Genomic DNA, 25,993 nt, shown 5'->3' on the forward strand with positions numbered 1-25,993 from the left:
TGCCTTTCCTCCTTCTTGAGTCCAGCTGGTGCCCAGCCCGGGGTGGGGGGAGTGGGAAGTCAAGTGGTGAATGAGGCCAGAGGGACAGAAAGAGGAGGTGCAGGGAGGAAGGGGGAGGAAGGGGGCAGTCCTCTAGCTCGTCAACACTCATGCCCTTAGCACGGGTCTCTCTTGTATCTACTCTGCAGGCACTGGGCTAAGTGCTAGGGACACTGAAGTGGACAAGGCAGGCGAGGTCCCTGCCCTCCCCGAGACACAGCCTAGTGGGAAGACGGAGGCGGATGGGCCACCATACTGGGAGAGGAGAACGTAGGGTTGGGGGTGGGGGTGGGGGTGTCTTAGGAGTCCAGACGCAGACAGACACTGAAGCGAGGGGGATTTAGTATCTTCCACCTCCCATAAACTCCAGCCCATCTGCACTCACACTTGCCCATGGAGATAGAATGAGAAGTGCCCTTTACAGATCAGGAGCTGAGTTCAAGATGCCAACTTAGGTCAGCACTCAAATTCCCAGCCCTGCACTTGTCTCCCTCAAGCTCTGCCTCTGATGGGGCGGGGAGCAACAGCAAGCTCAGGCCCGCCGCTCTCCCGCTGGTCTGGCCTCAGGGGCCGAGCCTGAGCTCCCAGGGCCGGCAGACAGGTGTGGGCGAGAGAGAAGCAGAGCGCGGAGAGCTGCTTCACACCACAGGCCAGAAGTATTCCTCTCCTTGTCCTCAGCCTAAGATGCACCAGTAGCTCCAGGGTGCCTCCACCAGACCCAGGAAAGTCCAGATGGCCTGCCGGTCCCCAGTCCAGCTCTCAAGGCTTCCCCTGAGCTCCTCAGGCCCTCCCACTTTCCCCCTCCATCTGGTTCCTTAGAGAGGAAGGTCTGGCTGAGAGGACCAGAATCCCCAGCTGCGTGGCTCAGAGCTGCCCACCCCCCCTACCCCCCGCCCCCCGCCCCATGGTTCTGAAGAAGCTGGGGCTTGAAGATGTGTGAAGACAAGCAAGGGTTAAACCGATCCTGCCCCTCATCGCCCAGTCCTCTTCTGGAGACAGGTCAGACTGGGCCAGTCAGGCTCTGAGTGGGGTTGGGTCTAGTGGGACAGTGTCAGGACAGCCTACCCTACCCCAGCACCAGCAGGGCCTTTTGCCAAAACCTCTCCCTCCCTTCTTGGGAGTCAAGTCTGACTTTGGGGGGTGGGGGTTGGCGGCACGTGCAGTGTTGAGCCCTTACTGTCTGGTGCGGGTCTGAGGAGGGGAAGTGCTTTCCCTGCTGAGTGGACAGACACAGGAACCTGAGCCCAGCCCTCCTCAGCCACAGGACCGAGCCTCTTCCTCGGCCAAGCACACGGCCTTCCAAAGAGAAGATGTTCCCTGCCTCCATGGGACTCAGGCACTCACACCACTTGGGACTCACACAGGGACCCACAAAGATCTTTATTTACAAATGAGCTGAGAGAAACTTCCCTCATGTGTTACAAAAATATAAATATACACACTCTGCACCTGCAAAGTTCCCAGAGGTACATCTACTGTCGGAAGGGGGAGGGGTGTGGAGTGCTGAGGGCCCTGGGCTAACAGCCAGGCTGCACACAGTCCTTAGTGCTGGCAGCGGGCAGAGGAAATTATGAAAGAAACTGGGAGACGTCTTAGAGGTCAGATGTCAGGATAGGGGAATAATCTGGAAATGACATAGGGCTCTTACATCACGTGGATATGAGCAATGCTGTCTCATCTTTCCTCCCTCGTGAGGTGCCTGGGGCTGTGGTCCCCCACAAGGCCCTTGTGGCCACCCCCCAGCCTGTCAGAGTGCAGCAATGGCCTTGGCAGCCACCTGGCGGCCCAGAGACAGACTGAGGTCCGTGATGGCCAGAACCACCTTGGGGCTGGACATGGCTGACACCTTCACCAGTTCCGATACCTGCCGCAGACAGACAAATGGCCGCTTGCAGGGGCTGCCTGCTGGGGGCCACCAGGTCCCGCGAGGAAGGAGGCCCTCCTACTCTGAGGGCTGCCCCCGCACCCAGGCCCCGCTAAGTCCTGCCGCCCCCACCTAAGCCTGGGGGCGAAGCACTCACGGTGGTGAAGGGCATGAACTGCAGGATGCTGCCTCGGCTGCCCTGCTCCAGGCAATCCACACACTCCTCCATGAACCACTGCACAAACTGAGTGTGCGGGCCCGCAGTCCGTGAGCCCAGGATGGACGAGATGAGCAGGAAGAGGTTGGCTGCGCAGAAGCAGAATGGGGGGAGAGGGAGCACTCCGTGAGAAGAGTCTGAGAAGACGTTAGGCTGGGAGGTGGTGGCACCAAAAAGTGAAAAGAAAGAAGCCCTTAGAGTGCCCCTCAAATTGGGGGTGGGGGGTCAAAAAGAGGAAGTGTGAAAGGAAAGCAAGCAGGGGTGGGGAGAGGGAACCAACTGGAGCCTGGGGGCGACAGGAAGGCCAGTGGCTGGAGAGATGGAGGAAGAGACAGGGACACTAACGGGTGAAGGGGCACCAGGAGGTCCTCCTCTGGCTGGCAAGGCCTCAGCCCCCGGGGGCCGGTGGGCAGTAGGGGACTCACCCAGGACTCGGTTCAGCGGGTCTCTCATGTTAACCGTATGCAGCTGGGAGGCTGACAGGGAGCTGCTCATGGAGCGGTCGGCTGTGGGGTCAAATGGAGGGAGCCTGAGGCAAAGGTCCCCTACCTTCAAAACCCACTTCCCAGGGGACGCCCTCACCCGTCAGGTGTGGAGGGTCAGCCCAGGGAAGGTCCCGGATCCAGAGTCACAGATCTCAGTGGGAGATGAGAGAGAACACTTGGTGAGCACTGCCAGGCGCCAATCTGTGGGCTACACACAGATCAGGCCGTGCAACCCTTACACCCCAACTTCATGGACAAAGAAACCGAGACTCGGATTTGCTGAGTAATCAGCCAAAGGTCATAAGGTCTGTGGGTGCCAGACATAGCATCTCTCCTCTATTCAACTGCACAGCTGGCACTTTAATGCCTAAAAGGCCTCAGAGAAACTTCTAGAATCAAGAGAAATTTCTGGAAACAGGAAAAATTAAATGCCACAGAAGAAGCCCTTGGCAGGGAGAGGTAATGACAGCAAGAGGAGGCCAGAGGTGCTCTTCAAGCAGGAAGAGTGGGAAGCAGTTCCAGCCCCCAGCCTCAGGGCCTGTTTCAGTGGAAGGAAGGCCAGAGCTGGTGAGTCAAAAGCACAGACTGTGCCCGAGGTAGTGAACTCACTTGTGGTGAGTAAAGGGGAGGGAAGGGACAATGGTGTGTCCAGGGTTGGGCTGTGGTCTGGACGGAGCTTCGGTCTTTGGGGGGAGGTCCTCAGCAACCTCTCTAGCCTCTCCGCAGGCAGAAAACAGAGCAGCAGTGGTGGTGGGGGGGGGGACGGGACAAACTCCCAGCGCACTCTCTCCAACCAGCAAAGATGCCGGCAGCCAGGTTCTATACCAAGCAGCTCTCCCAGGCGGGAGTGAGTTCTCAGGAAAGGAGGAGCCCACCCAGCCCAGTCTGCATGCTCACTGGGACTCGAGAGGATGTTGGCATCTTCCTCATTGGAGCTCAGCAGTCGCATCAGCTTTGAGGGCTGCATGTCATCCAAGGGGAAGAGACTGATATAATCCTGGAGAGCAAGAGAGGCACTATTATTGACGCCTGCGCCCCCAAATCTCCCATTATCAGGGAAGAGAGCTGGAGCTCAGACGGAAGTGGGGAAGAGTCAGCTCCCCACAGGCCTCAGTGGGCATCTCCAGTAAGCCCAGCTTCCCCCACCCACCCACAACCCCAGTGAGAGACCCCCTCACACAGTCACCCCTGGAGATGCTCAGCCAGGGGAGCCCCAACACAGCCATCCAGGGGCGGGGCCGCTGCCTGGGAAGGAGTCTCTGACCCCAGAAGCCTCAGGAAATGTCTGTTGAGCACATGAACAAGTGAACGAAGGGGTCTCCTACCTCGATGTCTTCACGGTGTCTCTTCTTTTGGCGGGAGGACGCCTGTCCCTTATGGGAGGAATAGGAACTCAGGGCACACCAGACGGCTAGCCTGGCAAAGGGTTCCAGGGAAAGAGGGTCAAGTCAGAGGGCCCCAGAGAGGCCCTGGCAGACAGGGCGTCCCCACAGCCCAGCCTCCCTGGGCGGCCCAAGGTGAGGGGCAGCCAGCCGTGCGCCGTGGGGACCCAAGGCTCCGAGAGAACCCTACTTGGCCAGCGCAGTGCCGGGGGGGTCCATGAGGCTGTGCCACTTGGAGGAATCGGTGAGCAGCCCCGGCAGGATGTGGCCCAGCAGGACCAGGGTCACCTGCTGCATGTCCAGACAGAAGATAGAGTAGAGCAGCTCCACCGCCCGCAGCGTGTGCTCCTTCCGCGTCTCCTTCAGCAGCTCCTGGACGGCAGGGCGGGGCGATTCAGGAGCTGAGGGCTCCTGCCACGGGCTTCCCGGGGCTCCATCCCTCACTCTGAACAGCCTCTGGCCAGCGCTCCCAGAGCAGGCGGCTCCCCTCAGAGTCCAGGAGCTCCGAGACCGAGCCCCGCGGACCAGGCTAGAGGTATTTTCTCAGTTGTCTCCCTGAGTCTGAGGAGATCCACTCCCCCAGCCTGGGTCCGGGCGGGGGTCTGGCCCCCAGGTACCTTAATGAGGTTGTTGCAGAACCAGTAGACGCCTCCCATGTGCAGCAGGGTGTCAAAGATGTGGATGGAGCGGCTGTCCACCCACCCCTTCTCCAGCACCTTGGCGAATATGTCCGTCAGCACCTCCTTGATGGGTCGCTTGGGGGGCAGCAGGTTCCAGTAGGGCATTGTGTCCACACCCGTGGACGGGAACTTGATCTGGGTGGCCGTCTGCTGTAGCACGTCGGCACACATGTGCTCCAGAATCGAGCTCATGATCACCACCCTAGGGGATGGGGACAGGACCTGCTGTTCGGGTTCAGGCCCCATCAGGTTCAAGAGTGCAGCAAACACCCAGGTCAGACCTTTCCCAGGACTCGAGTTACGGAAATTTTCCTGGGGAATTAACCCCATTCTTCACAGAGGGAGGAAACAAAAGGAAGTCACAAGACCCTAGCAGACGTGACCCTACCAGTCCTGCTTCTGGTAGGCCTCTCACCTGCTGGGCACAAAGCCTAAGCCGAGGTAGCAATTTGCTCTCCTCCCCTAGGTTACTTCAACGATATGTTCATATTTTCTCTCTCACTGTCTCCAACTTCCCCCCATTCCCCAGACCTGAGCCCTGCCAATCCCTGGACGTAAATAAATATAATCACTTCCCTCTGGGCTGAGTGCTAGGGGGGGTCCCCGCCCAGCCCTGGCCTCTTCCCAAAGTAAACTGTTACTTCCAGGACAGGGGCCCAAGGGCTGCCCCACAAGACTCTTCCCGGCCTTTGATAGCTGGGCAAATATAAAGCGTATATCCAGGAATTTTCTCATGAGCAGTCTTTGACGGAGTTAGCACTCAGATCCGGGTGTGAGTGCTCACTGTTCCTGGAACGCTGGGTGGCTCTGGGAAAGCTGCTGTGACTTTCAGTGCCAGTTTTTCCACCTGCACGAGTACCCCCAGATTCCCCACTATTCCTCATCCCGGGAGGAGTCAGGGAGCTTAGCACGGGTTCTGTCATAGCCAACCCTCCATTACTTGTGGGAAGAAGGATTTGAGGGAAGAAGGGAGAAGGAGGTGAGGAAAAAGGTCACAGCCTCACAGACCCTCTCCAACCATATCTCAGCACAATGGGCCCCCTTCTCCCCTCTAAGGCACCTCGATGGCTACCCAGTGCGTCCTCTGGCCTAGCTCACTGGTCACGCGCATGCCCACTGCATGGCAGCGCTATTCACAGCAGCCGAGAGGGAGAAACCACCCAAGTGTCCATCCACCGAGGAATGGATAATGTGGCGCATATGTACAATGGAGTATTATTCTGAAGGGGATTCTGACCCAGGTTACGACATGGATGAATCCTGGGAACATCACTAGAAGTGAAACACACCAGGCACAGCAAGACAAACACTATAGGATTCCACTTGTGTGGGCTACCTAAAGCAATCAAATTCACAGAAGCAGAAAGCAGAATGGTGGTTACCAGAAGCTAAGGGAGGGGGAAAAAACGGGTGAGTTGTTACTTAATAGGTACAAAGTCTCAGATTTACAAGATGAAAAGGTTCTGGAGATCTGTTTCACAATGAAGTGAACACCTCATGCCGCTGAACTATATACTGAACTAAGATAGTAAATGCTATGTATTTTTTTTTTTTTCCCAGAATTTAAAAAAGAAAATTAATGGATGGGGGAACGAACCAATACCATTGAACTCAACATAGATGAAGCTGCCAGGGAGGTCTGCCAAGCCTCTGAAAAGCCAAGGCAGCAAAATGTCACAAAGGAGAGGCAGGTGGGAGGATGACCGGGGGCGGGGGTGGTGATTAGGCCCCTGGGTCATAGCTCTACGGATGGGCTCCTAGTGCCTAGACCAAGCCACAGCGGAGACAACCACTTTGTTCTCCTGGTAAGCTAATTCTTTGGAACTTGGGCTCTCTGAAGACCGGAATCATAGCAATTCGGGGTCTGTGCTTCTGGGACATAGCAGGTGTTGGGTCATAAACATTCCTGGCACAGAGACACACACTCAGTGTCGCCGAGTCAGTGCACAAACATGGAAATGAGACTGCGAGTGAGTGAGCAAGAGGCCCGTTTGGGGACATTAAGAACAGAGGGAGATACTGGCTACTGGAGGTGCTGCCTTCTCATGGCAGATCGACAATGGTCCAGGAGGGAGGGCACGAGGGGCTACTGACCTCTCATTGTAGAACTGCAGCGTGTTCTCACTGTACAGCGGCCCTGCCAGCTGGCGGATCATCTGCAGCGACTTCTCGCGCTCATCCAGCCCCAGCATCCGCACGTGGGCCACAAGCCAAGCCACAGCACACACTGCCAGACTGCACACCTTCCCCTTGATGTTATCTGTGATTTTCTGGGGGAGGGGAAGGGGTGACTGAGGCCACTATCGCCCCCTCCCTGACCCATCACTTTCCCTGGCCTCCGTGGGCAGCTAAGTTTAGCAGGTGGAGTCCTGGACCACATCCCCCACCCATTCTCACCACAAATATGCTCTTCCCCAAGTTACCTGGGTGGGAGGGAGTAGCTAAGCCTATGATTACAAGGAAGATCAACATCCAAGCATGAGCTCCTAGATTAAAGGGTCTTCTTGTTCTTATAAAGTGTACCAAGCTACCGAACACTGGCTCTGTGTTTCAGGGAAGAGAGAAGGCTGCTGGAAAGGTGGGGCTACCTGGATGGATTCGAAGGCCAGCACCCCATTCTCCCAGGCATTGAGGATCTCCAAGATAGCTGCTGAAATGCTGAGACAGGCTTCGTGCCACTTCATCTGCCTATGAGGGGGTGGGAGTGGGAGAAAGTTCACCATGGGGGAGTGTGGGATGGGCTGAGGGAGAAGGTCTTAGCCTGCCCCCACCACCACCCTTGGAGCGGGCACCGGGCCACTGACACCAACTTCATCTCCGAGGAGTTGTTGAGCAAGGCCACCAAGGACTCCACTTTGGTGGAGTCAGGCCAGAAGCAGGGGTGATCAGGGTTCAGGATTTTGCCCTCCTCGGGCATGCAAGTCTGCATCCACGTCTCAAAGAAGGGCACCTGTGCTCCTGTGCTTGACTCGGACAGAATCACCTAGGAAAGGAAGGAGCGTCAGCAGCCAATGCCCTGTGCCTCAGTTTCCTGTCCCATTGCCTTTACTTTCCAGCTTGAAGAACTAAAGACAAACTGGTCAAAGGGAGAAAGACAGGGGCTATGCTGCCACCTAGTGGTGAGTGTGGATGTGACCCATGGGGCACCCATGGACCTGCCGGCGGTGGGGGCACCTGCGTTCTACAGCCAGACTAAGTAGCTTGGGAGACCGCGGTGGGGGTGTGTGCATCAAGTTATTGGTCATTTCCTTCCCCTTCTTCCCACCCCTAATCCTGGTACCCCTAAACCTGAGTGGTCTCCTCTCACTCACCTCTGAACCATAGGTCTGAGCCACGTGGCACAACATGAGGAAGGAGATGTCGAAGAGCAAGGCGCGAACAGAGGCTGCTTTGGCTATGGAGAACAAGAAGGCTGACCCCACAGCCCCGAACAGGGCCCAGAGCCCTGGTCTGAATCGGGAGGGGATCAGGATTTGCCTCAAGGAAGGTCAGTGACCAAGTGGCTCCTTCAAAGCTCTGAAGCTCAGAATCCTTTTCTTGAGTTGCAATTAGAACATCATCCCTTCCTTGGAATCAAAGACTCCTGATACACAACTTCTTCCCGGTAGCCAACCAAATCATAAAGGGGGAGGGCAAGAGACAGAGGTGGTTTGGGAAGAATCCTTTTCCTAGCATTCCCCTCTTTCAAGGCTCCCCAAAAGCTTCAGTCAGTCATTACCTGGGAGAGAAAACAGCCTCCCAGGAGAAGCAATGGCCCTTCTGCCCTCCCCTGTTCTCTCTCCCCACCACCCCTCCCACAGTGCTGAGTCTAGGGGTGCACAGAGCTGACTTACCGAGTTCTTCATTGCCATGTGTTGTGAATTCATTCAAACTGGGGAAAGAAAAGAGGTCACAGCTAGCAGGGCAAGAGGTCAGGGGGCTATACCTGTCCAGAAAGGCAGTCACTAGAGTCTGAATTAAAGGTTAAACTTAAAAAGCACACCACCGCTACACAGAAAAAAACACTGTTTTTAAAAGATTTCCAAGGCAGGGCGCCTGGCTGGCTCGGTCAGTAAAGTATATTACTCTTGGTCTCAGGGCTATGAGTTTGAGCCCCATGATGGTTGTAGATATTACTTTAAAATCTTTAAAAAACATATATATATACACACACACATATTCCAAGACCCAGAGAAAGGCTCACTGGATGGAACAAAGTTCTTTATATCAAATTCCAGGTCAAACAAAAAAGTCAACAGTGTTTAAGAGCCCCTTATTAACAACTGGGCGCACCCAAATCCCTCCATATCCACCATTCAATGCCTCTCATCTCATCAAACACCTCCACTTCATGCTCAGCTGCAAAGAAAAAAGGGCTTGACATCCAGGAACCTGGCCCTTCCCCCAGCGTCTCCAAGTGGGATCCTCTGGTTTGGTCTGGGCATCTCCAGGGAGACCCAGACCTCAATGCTTTGCCCCATTCTGCTACCTCCTCCTTCAGGCCTGCCTCCCTGACGCTGGCCAGGGCTCAGACTTCCTTACTTGATGAATTTCCGGGCGAAGGATTTAAGCTTCCCAGTGGCGGCGGCAGCGGCCAGCAGCAGATCCAGACTCTTCCCGGACAGCATGTGGCCCAGGACTCCTAGCAGGCCCTCTGGGGACTTGGAGTGGTCTGCATCCATCGTCTGGGGACACGACAGGAAATCAAGTCCTGAAGAGCAACTGAAGACCTCCCCAGATACAGCCTAACCGCAGCTTCCCTCTCTGCACGTCTCCATTAAATGGCATACCACAACCTGCAATTCATTCTACATCTTTCTGACTCCAATCTGGAAAACAATTCCATCAATCTATCCTCGCTCTCTGATCCATCCTTCTTAATTAAACTGTGATCGCGGCAGTGAGAGTGGGGAGGGTGAGAGTCTCCACTGCTTCTGCGGGAGCACGTGAAAGGCCCTACCACAGGACCTGCCTTCCAAGTAATGCTCAACAAATATGAGTTTTCAATGGCGGCTTCCTTGCCTTGCCTGTTTCTCTACTTCCAAAGTAACTTCATATAAAAGCCAGAAGACAAAGAGCTCTATGGCCTCAATTTATTTCTCTGGAAGTAGAGCCAAAAGAGGAAAAAAGGAAGAGATAAGCCTGGAGGCAAGGGAAGGGCACACGCACCTTGAGGATATTTGTGACAGTGGGCTCTGCCCGGAGGATGAGCCCAGGATTGGGCTGGATGTTGGCATTTTCTCCTGATTTCAGTTGGGGTGCATGCTCCCGGTCTGCTGCGCTGTGGCCACGAGCCATTGGCCAAGAGAAGAGAAAAGACACAGAGATTAGTTCCTGACGTGCTCCCTGGTCCAGCTCCAGAAGCAGAGGCCAGGGAGGAAGGGTGGGGCACACGGCAGAACCTCAGGGTTGGGGTGATGTTTATGAAAGCACACCCACTCTTCCAACTGCTTCAGTCTGTCACTGATCATTACCTCAATTTTGAAAGTCCACTTGAGATTAAAAGAAGATTTAGGATTTTTACTTTGCTCACAAAAGAGGGTGGGAATTCAAGGGTAGCACCCAAGGGTGTAGAACCCTGGTGGGCAGAAACCAGTGTCTGCTGCTCCTGGTAACCCTAGGCCTGGCCCCAGGCACCTGGACAGGGGGGAAGGCACCCAGTGGTCCACACCGGACGCGAGAAAAGGAGGGCAAGCGGTGCCTCGGCCAGCCCAAGGGAGCTCACGCTTACCGCTTGGCCATGAGGTTGGTCACACTGGCTTCAGACAGAAGCCCCTGCTTGCTACATTCTTGGAGTAGGAATTTTGTACAGTCACAGCTGTGAGGGAAAAAGATAATGAGGGGTCAGGGCACACGGCAGGGATTCCTGAGGAGTGGGACAATAGGCCCCTACATGGTGTCCTCCCTCCTTCAGGACAGAAGAATGCTTTGAGTGCCTGAGGGATGGGAGACGGGCTGCTGCCTCCTGCCCCTGCCAAGGGGAATGAACCAGGGGCCCGTCCGCTGAGGGCCGTCTAGCACAGAGGAGCAGGGGGAGAGCCCAGAGCACCTTCCAGTAGGAGCGGGTGAGCAGGGGAGTCATACTTGCAGCGCTGGTCAGCTTTGTCCAGCAAGGGTGTGAGCTTCAGTAGGAATTCAAAAGCACAGCTGACGTCCTCGGTAAAGTCCTGCAAAGAGCCAGGAGCGACCATCTGGCTTCTAGGCCCTCCGCTCCACCCACAGCTTGTGATGCAGGCTCACGGGGACACCCCGCTGGATATAAAGTGCGACAAGCCGGTCACAGCCACCACCAGCTTGCAGTGACAGGACGGGGAGGAGTGTAGAGGACCAGTGCTCTACGCTGGCCCTGGGCACCCAGGGCACCTCACACCCCGTGTGGCCTCCATGTGGAGAGCGGGGGCGCGTATGGACGCACGCAGATGCTCAGGCACGCTCATGCCTCCAGCCTGCCCCTGGGTGCAAGACACCAATCAGACCCTTCCCTTGACCCCGTTTCTCCCGTGCCCTCGTGGAAAGAAGGATTCACCAACTCCCACGCCCCCCTCATCTCATTTCTCCAACTTACCTTGTCCCCGTGACAGTATTTCTTTAACTTCACCAACACCTGTGGGATCTAGAGAGTGAGGCAAGAGAAGAAACACAGGAAGATCGATTTCTTCTCTTTCCCCCAGAACTGAAGGCATCCCCTCCATCTCCCTGCTCTGAGCAAAGACAGGAAGGAACCCTTCCACCCCAGAAAGGACAGCACTCTGGGGGCCAAATCAGAAAGCTGGCAGGCCTCCAAGTGTCCGGTGCCTGATGCCTACAGGCAACAGGGACCCCTCACTTCTGCTGGTTCCACAAGCAATCGCCATAAGCCCTGGGAACCCTGATTCAAGGACCGGGGCCACTTCTCTTGGCCCATAACTGCCCTGTGCCACTCTGGCTGATGACAGAGCTAAACGGCACCTGTGTGCTCAGAGATGGCAGGCGCCTGCCAAGTCGGCTAAATATAGCTCTGGGACTTTCAGAGAAAAGACTCGATGGGAACTTGCGCTGGGGACCTGGCAGGTGGCAGACAATGCCAGTGGGGAGAAATGCAGGACAAAGATCCTGGGTGTCGCTGCTTTTCCTGAGAACCATTTCTAGACTGGGCGCTCTGTTGCTCCCACGTCCCAGGTACCTTGAGGAAGGTGAAAGCTGTCCACTTGAGCTCCTCTGTACCCTCGGGAGACTCGATGAGCCCCACGAAGCAAGCCTTCCAGATTTCCAGGACAAAAAGTGGGGTGGGAATATGCTGTGGGATGATGCGAGAGTGAAGCCTAAGAGGGCGCCCATCCCCCTTCATCTTCTGAAGGCCCCAGAGTGGGGGCAAGGTGGGGGCTGGTCAGGCGAGCTCAGAGGCCATGCAGGACAGGTGCTGCCCCACTCCAGGGTGAGGAGTAAGGATGTCATGTGAAATGCCAGCAACATGCACAACAGGGATGTGCCTTCCACCGTGAGTCAGGAGAAACCCCCTTTCTCCTAGGAAGTACCAGAAGACTCCTCTCCACAGCCCCATGTAGCCAGCCCACCATGTGGACAGAGCAGCAGCTCTGGGCCGCCCACCTGCATGCGCTTCACCATCATCAGCTGTTCCACCAGGGGCTGTGTCTCGCCTGTCAGGTTCATGGTGCCCTCGAGCAGGACCACCGCATGGACTGTGGGGTAGCCCGTCTTGTGCAGCTGCTCCGAGTGTACAGCCAGCATCGTGGGGATGCTGAAGGGAACAGATACACAGGGCACCGTGTAAGGAGCCAGGAAGAGACAGAGGGTAGGTGAGAGCAGAGGGGTGGAGGCCAGGGGCCACAACTCTCCACCCACACCCTGGGCCTTTCCTCTCTCCCTCCACGCTGAAGAGCCTGGAAGCCCGGTACCTCCTAATAAGCGTGCCACACTGCTCAGCCTGGCTCCGGAGCTGGGGGTTGCTGAGACTGGCCAGGATCTCCCCAAGCTTCAAGAGAGAATGCTCAATGGCAGTCCAGGAGGCTGGTGGAGGAAAGGCAGACCCACGATGGGAAACAGAGGAGAGGAAGACACTGACCCTGAGCTCTTCCACTTTGGCCCCACTGGGCCCTCAAAACCACATACGGAGGCGTCCCCTGAGGATGACATGGAGGCCAGGGGCCTGAGGGCAGCATGCACTGTTTCTAGAAGGGGGGTGAGCACCAACAGTGAATACCCTAGAAACCATCCCCAGGCGGATGCAAGCAGCCGAACTGAGAGCCTAGGTACGGCCTAACATAGGCAGTGGCAGAGAGAGGCACAGTGGGGTTCCAGTGGCTGGAAAAGGAGGTGGCCCCAAATCGCATCAGGGGTGGCCACCCTCGCAAGTGGGCCCCACTTTCTACTGCCGTTGAGCTAGATCCCTCACCAGCCCTCCTGGGCTACCCCCTGCCTCGTTCTGCCGAGGCCTCTGCTCTCACTGCCCAGCCCCTCTGCAGGTGCCCCCGCCTGGGCCAGCACCACCTCTCAAACACACTCTCCTCAAGCCTTTGGTCAAGCCCAGATCCTTCTGACAACTCACCCAGCTGGTCAAACCCACTGACCTCTCCTCCCAAATGCTTGAGCTCATGGTCTATACCACATTAATTCACACTTAATTATGTGTCACTTGTCCTAGTTACAACTCCAGAGGGTCAAATGATGGATACTGGCACCAACTAGCCCGTTAGCCTCCATGTGGCATGGGGAAACAAAAAGATAAGACCTGAGATCCATTAAAATTAAGTTAAATATTCATTCACTTTTCAAGCCACTAAACATTTATCAAGGGCTCAAGATAGGTAAGACACTGTCAACACAGCCCGTTTTCATGGAGGGGTCATCTCCCTGAACTTTCTGACAGGCAACAAAACACACTTTGAGAACCAACAAATATATGAATCCTAATAATAAATTCTCTAAACGGGTCCTGAAGATCTGGGTGTGACCCACTCTAGCATTCTTGTTACTGGAGAATAAGAGATCCTTAGGTGGTCTCAAGCCACTACAAAACTGTGGCCTTGGGCCCCACATCCAGAAACACCAAAGTCTCCCCTCCCACCAGGTGATCTGTCTCCTCTCAGGCTCTGGAGGGTTCCATTATTTCACATCTGCGCTTGAGTCAAGAGGTGCATGACCCAACAGGCCTGAGAGCAGACAGGTACCGTGTTTAAAGGGCCATGTTAGGCAACACTCGAACACAAGAGTCATGTGCTTTCAGATGAGTAGTGTGGAGACAAACACAAGGATGGATGGTGTGCTTCTCTCGTCCTCTAATTTCTTCCGTATATTACATACTGGCCTTGCTCCCCACTAGCATGTATGCTTGTTGAGGGCAGGGACCCTGCCACATGCTCCTTTGGTAGCCCCCCACCCCCCGTCCCCAGCACCTGGCACAGTGCTGGGCATACAATAATGCTCAGTAAATACCTGTTGGTTGATTGGCTCGGGTGCCACCCTGCCCAAGTCCCTGGGATGTATGCAATGCTTATGGGGAGAAAAAAAAGGAAGTGGGATGATTTCAGATCCTCCTGGAAAGAAGTGGGATGGCATCCTGCCTCTCCCCTCTCAATTAAAGAACCAGCTATGGGAACAGTGGCAGGTGGGGCTCAGGGGAACCAAGGGGACATACAGGCCTCCTCTAGTTTGGCGATGTGGAGCAGGGCCCGATTCTTGGTGCTGCTGAGGGTCTTCTCCAGGCGCAGCAGGCACATGGCAAGCTGCTTCTCCCCCGCTGCTGGAGTGCCAGCCTCCAGCCCCTCTCGGAGCCGCTCCGCAGAGGCTGCAGTGCAGCGCAGCAGCCAGTGGAGGGCGCTGAGAAGGGCCCGGCACAGCCCGATGCACTCCTCGGCTTTGCCATGACAGCTACCGGGAAAGGATGCAAAATCTGTCTTGGCTCCAAAGGCTGAAATATGACCCACACCAATGTTCCCCAGAGTGCCTGGCACACCCCTACTAGGGAAGAGAGCTGGGAAGCTAGCAAAGTTCTAGGGAAGACAGCCCTGTAGGCATCCACTGGACAAGATTTCAAATGAGCCGCTCCAAAGAAAGAAAAGGCCTTTTGTCCTAGGGCATTAAGTAGAAAAGGAGCAGGATGGGTGGGTGCGGACGGGCAAGTGGGAAGAAGTGCGAGACCCCATCAAGCTGGTGTCAGTCTGTGGGCTAGGAACTTCTCCCTGACACTAAGATAATGCTGGAAGATTCTGAGCCCGGCCGTTACCTCAGTCGGTCACAAAACATGTCCATGATATCCAGCAAAGCCTGGACACACAAGTCCCGGGAAAAGTCATCAAACTGTGGAAAGAACAGCAACAATGCTACAGAACATCTCAGTCAACCCTGGTCTCACACATGAGGCAGATGGCATATTCAGAATGCCTGCTCCTCTATCCTCCAACCTCAGGTTTCAGACTCAGCATTCTTTCAACATCAGAAAGCGACTCCTAATTGCCAGCCCCCACTTCCCGGGATCCCCCTCCCTCCAATGGAACGCGGCAATGCCAGCTAGAGGCACCATGTGCTGCCAGTCCAGTCTGAGCTCGCACCATGTGCTGCCAGTCCAGTCAAGGAGGCGGGGTCCCTTCTGGGACTACCATCTCTCCGCCTCCTGCCCTCCACCTAGCTCGTGAGTGGCTGCGGTCATACCTTACTGATAGCTGTGAGGACAGAGGAGTAGGACACCATCTAGAGGGAAAGAAGAAAGATAAAGTTCAGACTACGGTCACACAGCTGACAGGATCGAATACTGACACTTATTAAAGTTTCTGCAGCTCTCAAAAACCTCAACTCCTTCAAGAGGCCTTCCTCAACCCACCGAAAAAGAGGCACTGTCCCTATTCCTGCTTCTATCAGATTCACATCATCAGCCTACGCCCACTGAGAAAATGAGGGTGGGCACTCAAAGGTGCCAAGTTCCATGTTCCCAGGCCACTAACTGTCCACTATATAGAAGGTTCAAGTGACTGCTAGTAAGCAGAAGAACGGACAAGAATGCTGTTATGTTATTTTACTCCTACAAGTTCTATAAATGATACTTTTATTTGGACAAGAAATGGAGACGAACAAACATCCCCTGCAATGAACAGGTAGCACCTAGACCCTGAAAAAGGGAATTTCATTCTACACACTCTTAACTGGTTCTCTAGGACTTATTGTCCAGGACTCCTCCAGGACACCTTCTCTGATCAATCCCAACCCCCCACCCAAAGCTGAAATTCTCTCCCGTGTGCTCCAAGTAACCCCCTTATACCCATTATGCCACAGTAGGTACCTATGGCACCCACCAAACTAGGAGCTCCTTGAGGACAAGGATGCTTTTACTCAGTGACCACGATGGACTTGCTGAAAATGTCTGTAGAATGAGTAAGGAAAGACACATCCCGGATCAGCATTTCTCGAAGTAGCTTCCAAGGTTGCACTGTTCGATAGGGAAGCCATTAGCCACATGTGGCTGTTTAAATTTAAATTAAATAAAACTGAAAATGCAGTTCCTTAGTCAGATTAGCCACATCACCAGTGCTCAACAGGTACATGTGGCTCGTGGTGACTGGACTGGCCGGCAAGATATGGACTGTTTCTGTGATTGTATCAACTTCTACTGCGTGATGGTATTCTGAAGATTCCCCAAGATATTACAAAATCTTAACACACACACACACACACACACAGCTTCTGTGTGATATGAATTCTGAGAAACCGTAAAATAAATAAAGTTTTCTTTACTATAGGGTATCTCTAAATCATAATACGAATGTATACAGTGAGAATCTCTAAGATAAACGGAGGCAAAGTAAGCAATACTTCCCAAGCTTATTTGACCAACGAAATCCTACCTGAACTGCGAGCTCCCTGGGAACAGAAATAGAGGTGAATTTGTATCTGTTTCTCTAGAACCTAGCCTGGGCCTAGCACATAGTAGGTCTTCAGCAAGTCTTTATTGCTTTGATGGATTGATGAATTAGATTGATGAATTCTCAGAACTAGCATTCTGAAAAAAATTGTACTTTAAAAATAAATCTCTTTTATTAAAACCTCTTCATCACCATCATAAGAATGGAGATGTAGTTCAAAAGAAATAACTAATGTGTCCTGAATGAAATAAAACCTACAGAAAGTCTTGTGCCACTTTTTAAAAAATAGCTACAGCATGCTGATAAAATAGGAATAATACTTTAGAAAGTAGTTACATTTATATACTCAACATCAGTGGCAAAATACACCAAAATAAAAAAGCAGAATACAATGATAGAAACTGTCAGGAAAATCACCAGCCTCGTGGGTTGTCTTCCCTAGAGGAATAGAGATTTCCAAAAATTTAAGGAGAAAGTGAAGTCAGCCTCAATGGCCTTAGTATGGTGAATTTCGCATGCATGGCAATGCCTTCTGTGTACAATTTCTCCATCATATGAACAGAGTGCTCTCTGTTCAGACACCTTTAACTACTATTCTCGAACAAACAAGAACAAAACACACACAGGACTTAAATACACAATTAGTGTTCAGCGCCGCTCTTAGTAAGATGTTCTGTGAAGCCATAGCTGGTGTCTGATGGTGATCAAGAAAGTTGGGAGCCTGCCTGGGCAGGATGACCATAACGTTCCAGGCAGAGTGTTTGTTTATTTATAACTGATGTCCCCATAGCAAGAGCTTGGCAGGGAACTGAACCTTGTTGGATACCAACCTGAAGGGGGAGCTGGATGTTCCCTCTGAAACTGACCCCAAACTACAAGAGAACCACCCCCTATCCCAATTCTGTATGTTCTGAGGGACGCTGTATTTTCTAATGTATTTATGGTCTCCAAATTCAGAATTTCGTCCCGTAAGTTTGTGCTAACAGTATCAATAAAGCACAGCTACTCTTGAGACCTAAAAATCCTTTCCACACGGTGAACTCTAAACTGTTTCCCACAGCAGGACTGAACCTATTTCACGCTTAATATATCTATCAACATAGGAGTTCTCAGCTACCATCAGCCCCTGAGGTTAGAGCCCCTGTGTGGCCCACTGTGCACCTGGCTAGCCCAGACGGACCTGGGGCTCCCTCCTCTCCTCTGCTCGATATTCTACACCCCCAACTACTCCTAAGTGCCCTCCATGTGCACAGCAATGGACCAAAGAGCCTCTTAACTCTGAAGGAAGAAGCAGTGCCTAATTCTGCATAGCATTTTACAAGTATGGAAGCTCCTGCATGGGCATTTATTTCCGTTCTTCCGCCTTGCTCTCTCCCTCTTGCCTTCCCATGGGTGTTTACACATCTCAAGAGTCTTCCACCTTTTAAAGAACTTCCCACAAGACACCCCCCCACTTCCAATTAACCACCACGCTCTCTCTGCTGCTCTCAGAGACATGCATTCTGAGCACTGGTCTCTATCTTCCTGCCTTCTGTTCACAACTCTGCCCACTCCAGTCACTTGTGTCCCTACCCCTGCAGGCATCTCCTCAGGAAGCTCATCAACAAACTGCTTGTTAAGCCCCACTGGTACTTCTCAGTTCCGATCTCATCGACCTCTCCGCAGCACCCAACACCAGGGAACACTTCCGCCTTCTTCAGTCCTCTCCTCCCTTGGCTACCCTCGATACTACTCTCTCTTACTCTTCTTCCCACCTCAATGCCCTCTTCTTTGCAGACATGTATGAGGAATCCTTTCCCTGCATGTGACTGGTTCCTCGGGGATTTGGTTTGGGTCTTTTATTTTTTGCTCACTCCCCACCCTCTCTGGGGACTCTCGTCCACGCCCACAGCTTCAATCACCATCTGCAGTTGACAACTCTGAAATTAACAATGCCAGTCTAGGCCTCTTCTTCTAAGTTCCGGATATGTATGTTCAACTACCTACCACGTGTCTTCTCTTTGGTAGCTCACACAGGCACCTTATTTAATAAGGCCAAAATCAGGGGCACCTGGGTGGCTCAGTTGGTTGTGTGTCCGACTCTTGATTTCAGTTCAGATCATGATCTCACGGCCATGGGACCTGGCCCTCACTGGGCTCCATGCTCAGCTGCGAGTCTGCTTGAGATTCTCTCTACTTCTCCCTCTGCCCCTCCCCCTGCTCGTGTTCTAGCTCTCTCTCTAAAATAAATAAATCTTTAAAAATACATGTTTAAAAAAAAAAGAACACTATTTAAAAGAAAAAAAAAAGGCCAGGGGCACCTGGGTGGTGCAGCTGGTTGAGTGTCTGACTCTTGGTTTCAGCTCAGATCATGATCTCAGCCCTGTGTCAGGCTCCACACTGAGTGTGGAGTCAGTTTGGAACTTTCTCTCCCTCTCTCTCTCTGCTCCTCCCCACCATGCTTGCTCACTCTCTCAAATACATAAATAAATCTTAAAAAAAAAAAAAACCAAACAGCCAAAATCAATGTCCTCTCCACCCGTCAGCTGTACCCCAACTCTAACAATGGCCCTACTCTTCTACTGTGTCCTTATGATCCCATCAGCCATGATCTCATCCTCTCTCTCATGCCCCTCATCACCAAACCCTCTCGTTTGCCACCTCCTGGATGGTTCTTGAATTCATCTTCTTCTTTGCTGCCACTTCCTGTGCTTGTGCTAATATCATCTTTTACCTGAATTACTGCAACAGCCTAAATCAGGGATTGGAAAACCATGGCTCACAAGCCAAACTGGACCCATTATCTTTTTTGTAAATAAAGTTTCATCGGGGGATGCCTGGGTGGCTCAGTCCGTTAAGCATCTGCCTTCCACTCAGGTCCTAGGACTGAGGCCCATGTTGGACTCCTTGCTTAGTGAGCAGTCTGCTTCTCCCCTCCTTCTTCCCCTCCCCCTGCTTCTCTCTCTCTCTCTCTTTCTCTCACTTACTTTCAATCTCTCAAATAAATAAAAATCTTTAAAAAAAATAATAAAGTTTCATCAGAACACAGGCATGTCCATTTACTTATATACTATCTATAACTGCTTTCAAACTATAATGACAGAATAATAGTGACAGAAACCACATGGCCTGCAAAGTGGAAAGTATTTACTATCTAATCCTTGGCAAAAAAAAGAAGGGAAAAAAAAAGCCTGGGGTTCGAGGCTGGCTCAGTAGAAGAGCATGTGACTCTTCATCTCAGAGTCATGAGTCTGAGCCCCAGGATGGTGTAGAGATGACTTAAACAAATAAATAAACTTAAAAAATATACATATGCTGGGGCGTCTGGGTGGCTCAGTGGGTTAAGCCTCTGCGTTCGGCTCAGGTCATGATCTCAGGGTCCTGGGATGGAGCCCCGCATGGGGGGGGGGTGTCTCTGCTCAGCAGGGAGCCTGCTTCCCCCCTCTCTCTGCCTGCCTCTCTGCCTACTTGTGATCTCTGTCTGTCAAATAAATAATAAATAAAATCTTTAAAAAAAAAATAGTAAGTGCAGCAAAAAATAAAAAATATACATATGCCTGGTGAAATGGTCTCCCTACCTTCTGTCTCACCTCCAACTCATTACTTTTTTTATTTCTTTATAAAGAATCTTTTTTTTTTTAAGATTTTATTTATTTGACAGACAGAGATCACAAGTAGGTGAAGAGGCAGGCAGAGAGAAAGAGGAGGAAGCAGGCTCCCCACAGAGCAAAGAGCCTGATGCAGGGCTTGATCCCAGGATCCCACGAGCCCCTCTCCAACTCGTTCTTAAAACTACCACCAGAGTGATCACCAAAGTGATCTTTCTAAAATTAATCCCAAATTTCCCAAATCCATAGAGTCAAGGAAATCTCTATCAAAATACAATTGGAGGGGCGCCTGGGTGGCTCAGTGGGTTAAAGCCTCTGCCTTCAGCTCAGGTCAGGGTCCCAGAGTCCTGGGATCGAGCCCCGAATCAGGCTCTCTGCTCAGCAGGGAGCCTGCTTCCCTTCCTCTCTCTCTGCCTGCTTCTCTGCCTACTTGTAATCTCTGTCAAATAAGTAAATAAATAAGTGATCTTAAAAAAAATACAATTGGGGCGCCTGGGTGGCTCAGTGGTTAAATCTGTCTTCAGCTCAGGTCATGATCCCAGCGTCCTGGGATGGAGTCCCATGTCGGGCTCTCTGCTCTGTAGGGAGCCTGCTTCCTCTTCTCTCTCTGCCTGCCTCTCTGCCTACTTGTGATCTCTGTCTGTCAAATAAATAAATAAATAAAATGTTTAAAAAAAAATACAATTGGATTTTTTAAAAATAATTTAACAAGTTGATTTTAAAATTTGGAAAAGAAAATGTGTGAAAACAGTCAAGACATTTTTGAAAAATAAAACAACTAAGCGAAGACTTACCTAACCAGACATCAAACATACTGTAAAGGTTTAGTAATAAAACAATAAAGTACTAGTGCAAGCAGAGACAAATATATCAATGAACTAAACTAAAATATCAAGAAATAGACCTTTGTCTGTAAGAGAATTTAGGATATGGATGAATGGCCTATTCAATAAAGGCAGTTGAGCCAACTGTCCATCTGTTTGGAGAAATAAATAAATTTGGATCTCTTCCTCACACCACAATAAATTCTAAGTGGATCAAACAAAATAAATACACAAAATAAAAGTGAAGTGTTGGCAGAAATAGGAGAAGAACATATTTTGATCCTTGGAACAGGGAAGCCTTTAAGCAAGAGAAAGCCATATAGGCAAAATGGTTAAAACTGACAACAAAAATATTTAAAATTTCTGCCTGCTAAGAAAGTAAAAGCAGGTGTGCCTGGGTGGCTCAGTAGGTTAAGCGTCTGCGTTTGGCTCAGGTCATGATCACAGGGTCCTGGGATCCAACCCTGAGTGTCAGGCTCAGCAGGGAGTCTGCTTCTCCCTCTCCCTCTGCCTGCCACTTCCCCTGCTTGTGTGTGTGCACTCTCGCTCTCTCTCTCTCTGTCAAATGAATTAAATCTTTTTAAAAACAAAAGAAAAAAAAAGAAAACCAAAAAGTTAAAAAAAAAGTGAGAAAATTTCACAGATAAGGATTACAAGATCAATTATATTAAGACACTTAAAAGTCAGTAAGAATTCTTCTTGGGGTGATAAAAATGTTCTCAATTGCCTATGGTAGTAGTTGCATAACTCTGAAAATACTACAAATCAGTAAATTGTATACTTTAAATGGGTAAATTGTATAGTATGTGATTTATATCTCAATAAAGCTTTTACAATAAAAAAAAAAGAAAGAAAAATGGGCAACTGATACGTGTAAGCAATTCCCAGAGATATACAGAGAGCCAATAAACATATTAAAAAAATGCTCAACATCACAGTTATGGAAATACAAATTATAATGTGATGTAATTTTTTGCTTTCTGGAAAGGAATTTTAAAAAATTCTATCCAACATTAGAAAGGTGTTGAGAAACACTGTCAAACACCATGGACGGGGGATGCCTGGGTGGCTCAGTCGGTTAAGTGTCTGCCTTTGGCTCAGGTCATGATCCCAGAGTCCTGGGATCGAGTTCTGCATCGGGCTCCCTGCTCGATGGTGAGCCTGTTTCTCTCTCTCCCTCTGCCTGCCTCTCTGCCTACTTGTGCTCTCTCTCGGTGTGTCAAATAAATAAATAAAATCTTTAAAAAAACAAAAAAAACCCACTATGGATGGGGTATAAACTAATACCATCCTTCCTAGAGGACAAATTGCAGGATGTACTATAATTGAATATGGGGGATTTTTTTTCTTTTCCTTCCTTCCTTCCTTTCTTTTTAGAGAAGGAAGAAGGGAGGAGGGAAGGGCAGAGGGAGAAGGAGAGAGAATCTTAAGCAGGCTCCACACCCAGCATGGAGCCTGGCTCAGGGCACAATCTCACAAACCTGAGATCATGACGTGGGCCAAAACTGAATCAGATGCTTAACTGACTAAGCCACCCAGGCACCCTGAATATGTGGGAATTCTTTAAACTAGCAATTCCATTTCTATCCTAGGGAAACAGTCCCAGAAGTGTAGACAAGTAAGTATAAGAATGTTCAATGAGGGGTGCCTGGGTGGTTAGGTCAGTTAAATGTCTGATTTGGGCTCAGGTCATGTTCTCAGGGTCCTGGGACTGAATTCCAAATCAGGAATCCCCGCTCAAGCAGGAAGTCTGTCTCTCTGCCCCTCCCCACCCTCACTCATGCTCTCTCTCTCCCCCTCTCTCAAATAAATAAATAAAATATTTTTTAAAAAAAGAAAGTTCAATGAAACAATGAGTATAACAGTAAAATATTAAAAACCTGTATTACAGTACACACAAAACATTATGCAGCAGTAAAAGAATAATGTAGATGAGTATGTGCTCACATGGAAAGCATACATAAGCTAAGAGGAAAAAGGAAGTACAAGAACTACATGCTGCCTGAGGGTTACTACTCAGCAATCTAAAAAGAATGAACTGATGACATGCACAGCCACACAGATAAAACGTTTATTTTTTGGGACGCCTGGGTGGCTCAGGCGTTTAAGTCACTGCCTTCGGCTCAGGTCATGATCTCAGGATCCTGGGATCGGGCCCCACATCGGGCTCTCTGTTCAGCAGGGAACCTGCTTCCCCCTCCCTCTCTGCCCACCTCTCTGCCTACTCGTGATCTCTCTGTCAAATACATAAACGAAATATTAAAAAAAAATTTTTTTTTAAGACGTATTTATTTATTTATTTATTTGAGCGAGAGAGAATGAAAGCACAGAGGGGAGGGGCTGAAGGAGAGATGGTCCCAAGCAGACTCTGCACTGAACAGAGAGCCTGACGCGGGGCTCCATCTCACAACCCTGAGACCATGACCTGGGCCAAAACCAAGAGTCAGATGCCCAACCGACTGCGCCACCCAGGTGCCCCTCAAAGACATTTATGGAAAACAAAAGAAGACAGAGTATAGAGTGTTTGCTATACAGTTCCATTTCAGTGAATTCCAAATATAAACAAGACTAATCTACAGTGACAGAAAACATTTAGTGGTTGTAGGAGGATGGGATAGAAAAGGGCACATGAGAACTTTCTGGGAAAACAGAAATGTTCTGTATCTTATTTTGAATGTTAGTGACATGGGTATATACAATTGCTAAAACTCAGTGAATTCGTCTTAAGATCTGCATTTTTTTTTAAAAGATTTTATTTATTTATTTGACAGACAGAGATCACAAGTAGGCAGAGAGGCAGGCAGAGAGAGAGAGGAGGAAGCAGGCTCCCCGCTGAGCAGAGAGCCCGATGCAAGGCTCAATCCCAGGACCCCGGGATCATGACCTGAGCTGAAGGCAGAGGCTTTAGCCCACTGAGCCACCCAGGCGCCTCTGCATTTTTGTTACATGTTAAACAGCTATACACACACACACACACACACATACACACACACAAATGCTACCACACCATTCCTCCACTTACAACTCTTTAAATGATTACTCGTCACCCTAGGATAAAGTCCAAACTCTATAGCATCACCCATAGGTCCTTTATCACCCACAAGCCTCCCTATCTCTCTATAAACCATCTCCTTCTTGAAGTGCTAGCCCAGCAGTTCTTAAAATATGGTCCAGGAACCCCTGGAATCTATGAAGTTAAAACTATTTTTTAAATACTGCTAAGATGTGGGGTGCCTGGGTGGCTCAGTGGGTTAAGCCTCTGCCTTTGGCTCAGGTCATGGTCTGAGGGTCCTGGGATCGAGCCCTGCATCAGGCTCTCTGCTCAGCAGGGAGCCTGCTTCCCCCTCTCTCTGCCTGCCTCTCTGTCTACTTGTGATCTCTCTTTCTCTGTCAAATAAATAAATAAAATCTTAAATAAATAAATTATTATTATTTTTTTAATTTATTTGTCATAGAGAGAGAGGGCAAGTGAGCCCACAAGCAGGCAGAGCATCAGGCAGAGGTGGAGAGAGAAGCAGGCTCCCTGCCGAGCAAGAAGCCCAATGTGGGACTCGATCCCAGGACCCTGGGATCATGACCTGAGCCAAAGACAGTGGCTTAACCGATTAGGCCACCCAGGCATCCCTCGTTTGCCTTTTCTACTCTCATTCTCCCACAACAGTATGTGGAATGTCCCAGAGGCTCCATGACATGTGAATCATATAATTAAATGCGTCAACAATTGGAATATCTGTGTTACTCAGTAACAGATATGTTCCACATGACCAATTCATGACATTATAAAATTACACATAAGTAAAAGATCTGTTCAAGGTGCAAGAAAGAGACCAATGGATTTTAATGTAACAGAGTATAAGAAGTTCATTGAGTGGAGCCTGGCTGGCTCAGTTGTTAGAGCATGTGACTCCTGATCTCAGGGTCGTGAGTTCAAGCCCCATGTTGGATGTAGAGCTTACTTAAAAATCAATTAATTAATTTTTTTAAGTTCATTGATATGGTTTCACATCACCTGTTGAATTTAGTGTGTCAACGAATATCCATTTATTTTGAAAAGCTTATTAACATTCTCTGCCCCTGGGGCACCTGGGTGGCTCACTGGGTTAAAGCCTCTGCCTTCAGCTCAGGTCATGATCTCAAGGTCCTGGGATTGAGCCCCGCATCCGGCTCTCTGCTCAACAGGGAGCCTGCTTCCCTTCCTCTCTCTCTGCCTACCTCTCTGCCTGCTTGTGATCTCTGTCAGTCAAATAAATAAATAAAATCTTAAAAAAAAAAACAAAAACTGCCCTTTTCAAACTAAATATCTGATATCTGAGGACAGATTTTTCTTCATACAATTTAGCCAAAATAACCTACTGCAACAATTGAATGCAGAAGTGATAGGAGAATTCAGCTGTCTTCTATTAAACCATTAAAGAGATTAGCAAAAACGTAAAACGATGCTACTTTCCTCACTAGCTTTTTTGTTTTGGAAAATATGGTTTTCACTAAAAGGCTATTTATATTAACATGTAATATAACAGGCTTTATTTAATAGACTTTGCTTTTTGTTACTTTTAAGTAAGTTCATAAATATTTTTTAAATTTCTCAGTTTTCATTTCTAAAATAGTAAATATGGATACATGAAATACATATAAACAAAAGCTTTGTGGGAGTCTCAATAGTTTTTAAGAGCATAAAAGGATGCTGAGACCAAAACTACTGCTCTAGCCATATAAATTTTCGGTTCCTAAACAACATGCGATTTTTGCCTCCCAGACTTTACATAAGCTTTTCTTTCTGCTTTTCACCAATCTGCTTGGCTAATTCCTATTAACCATAAGTTCTTAGTTTAAACAACACTTTCTCCAGAAAGCCTTCCCTGATTGCTCACTGAATTCCATGCCTCTCTCACATACTCTCCTAATACTGTCCTACCCTACATCATAAACCCATCCTGTGACTGATTGCTTATTTTCATGTCTGTTTTTCCCCACTAAATTCCTTGTGGACTGGGATCAGGTCTTGTTCCCCAAGGGCCTACACCACTGACACGTTCATGAATATTTAAGTTAATGTAACATTCATCACAACCAATGAAATATTA

At 50.2% G+C, this 25,993-nt stretch overlaps 1 protein-coding gene and 1 long non-coding RNA gene across 19 annotated transcripts in view; one reads left to right on the top strand and one right to left on the bottom strand.

Moving 5' to 3' along the window:
- Positions 1-1,400: 1,400 nt before the first annotated feature.
- The window catches only part of MED24 (mediator complex subunit 24), a 33,667-nt gene continuing 9,074 nt past the window's right edge, over positions 1,401-25,993 (bottom strand). For 5 of the 18 annotated variants that reach the window (XM_082704920.1, XM_082704921.1, XM_082704909.1 and 2 more), the window contains exons 4-27: positions 15,294-15,332; positions 14,869-14,942; positions 14,281-14,513; positions 14,079-14,135; positions 12,542-12,653; positions 12,234-12,384; positions 11,809-11,922; positions 11,212-11,259; positions 10,731-10,813; positions 10,378-10,464; positions 9,816-9,927; positions 9,189-9,331; positions 8,501-8,538; positions 7,979-8,061; positions 7,472-7,650; positions 7,256-7,355; positions 6,762-6,937; positions 4,605-4,869; positions 4,178-4,359; positions 3,931-4,021; positions 3,503-3,602; positions 2,546-2,626; positions 2,061-2,209; positions 1,401-1,903 (exon numbers count right to left, since the gene is read on the bottom strand). In XM_082704920.1, coding sequence (XP_082561046.1) covers positions 1,787-1,903; positions 2,061-2,209; positions 2,546-2,626; positions 3,503-3,602; positions 3,931-4,021; positions 4,178-4,359; positions 4,605-4,869; positions 6,762-6,937; positions 7,256-7,355; positions 7,472-7,650; positions 7,979-8,061; positions 8,501-8,538; positions 9,189-9,331; positions 9,816-9,927; positions 10,378-10,464; positions 10,731-10,813; positions 11,212-11,259; positions 11,809-11,922; positions 12,234-12,384; positions 12,542-12,653; positions 14,079-14,135; positions 14,281-14,513; positions 14,869-14,942; positions 15,294-15,332 — 2,814 coding nt within the window. In that variant the 3' untranslated portion in view covers positions 1,401-1,786. The remainder of the gene's footprint in view (positions 1,904-2,060; positions 2,210-2,545; positions 2,627-3,502; positions 3,603-3,930; positions 4,022-4,177; positions 4,360-4,604; positions 4,870-6,761; positions 6,938-7,255; positions 7,356-7,471; positions 7,651-7,978; positions 8,062-8,500; positions 8,539-9,188; positions 9,332-9,815; positions 9,928-10,377; positions 10,465-10,730; positions 10,814-11,211; positions 11,260-11,808; positions 11,923-12,233; positions 12,385-12,541; positions 12,654-14,078; positions 14,136-14,280; positions 14,514-14,868; positions 14,943-15,293; positions 15,333-25,993) is intronic. The other 13 variants (XM_082704926.1, XM_082704910.1, XM_082704924.1 and 10 more) reach the window with 6 other exon arrangements.
- Positions 7,992-9,448, top strand: LOC309850720. The gene is made up of 2 exons (XR_014304418.1): positions 7,992-8,154; positions 9,148-9,448. It is a non-coding gene; the product is annotated as an uncharacterized lncRNA (long non-coding RNA).

This window comes from Mustela nivalis, assembly GCF_964662115.1.
Source record: "Mustela nivalis genome assembly, chromosome: 17".
NCBI lineage: Eukaryota > Metazoa > Chordata > Mammalia > Carnivora > Mustelidae > Mustela > Mustela nivalis.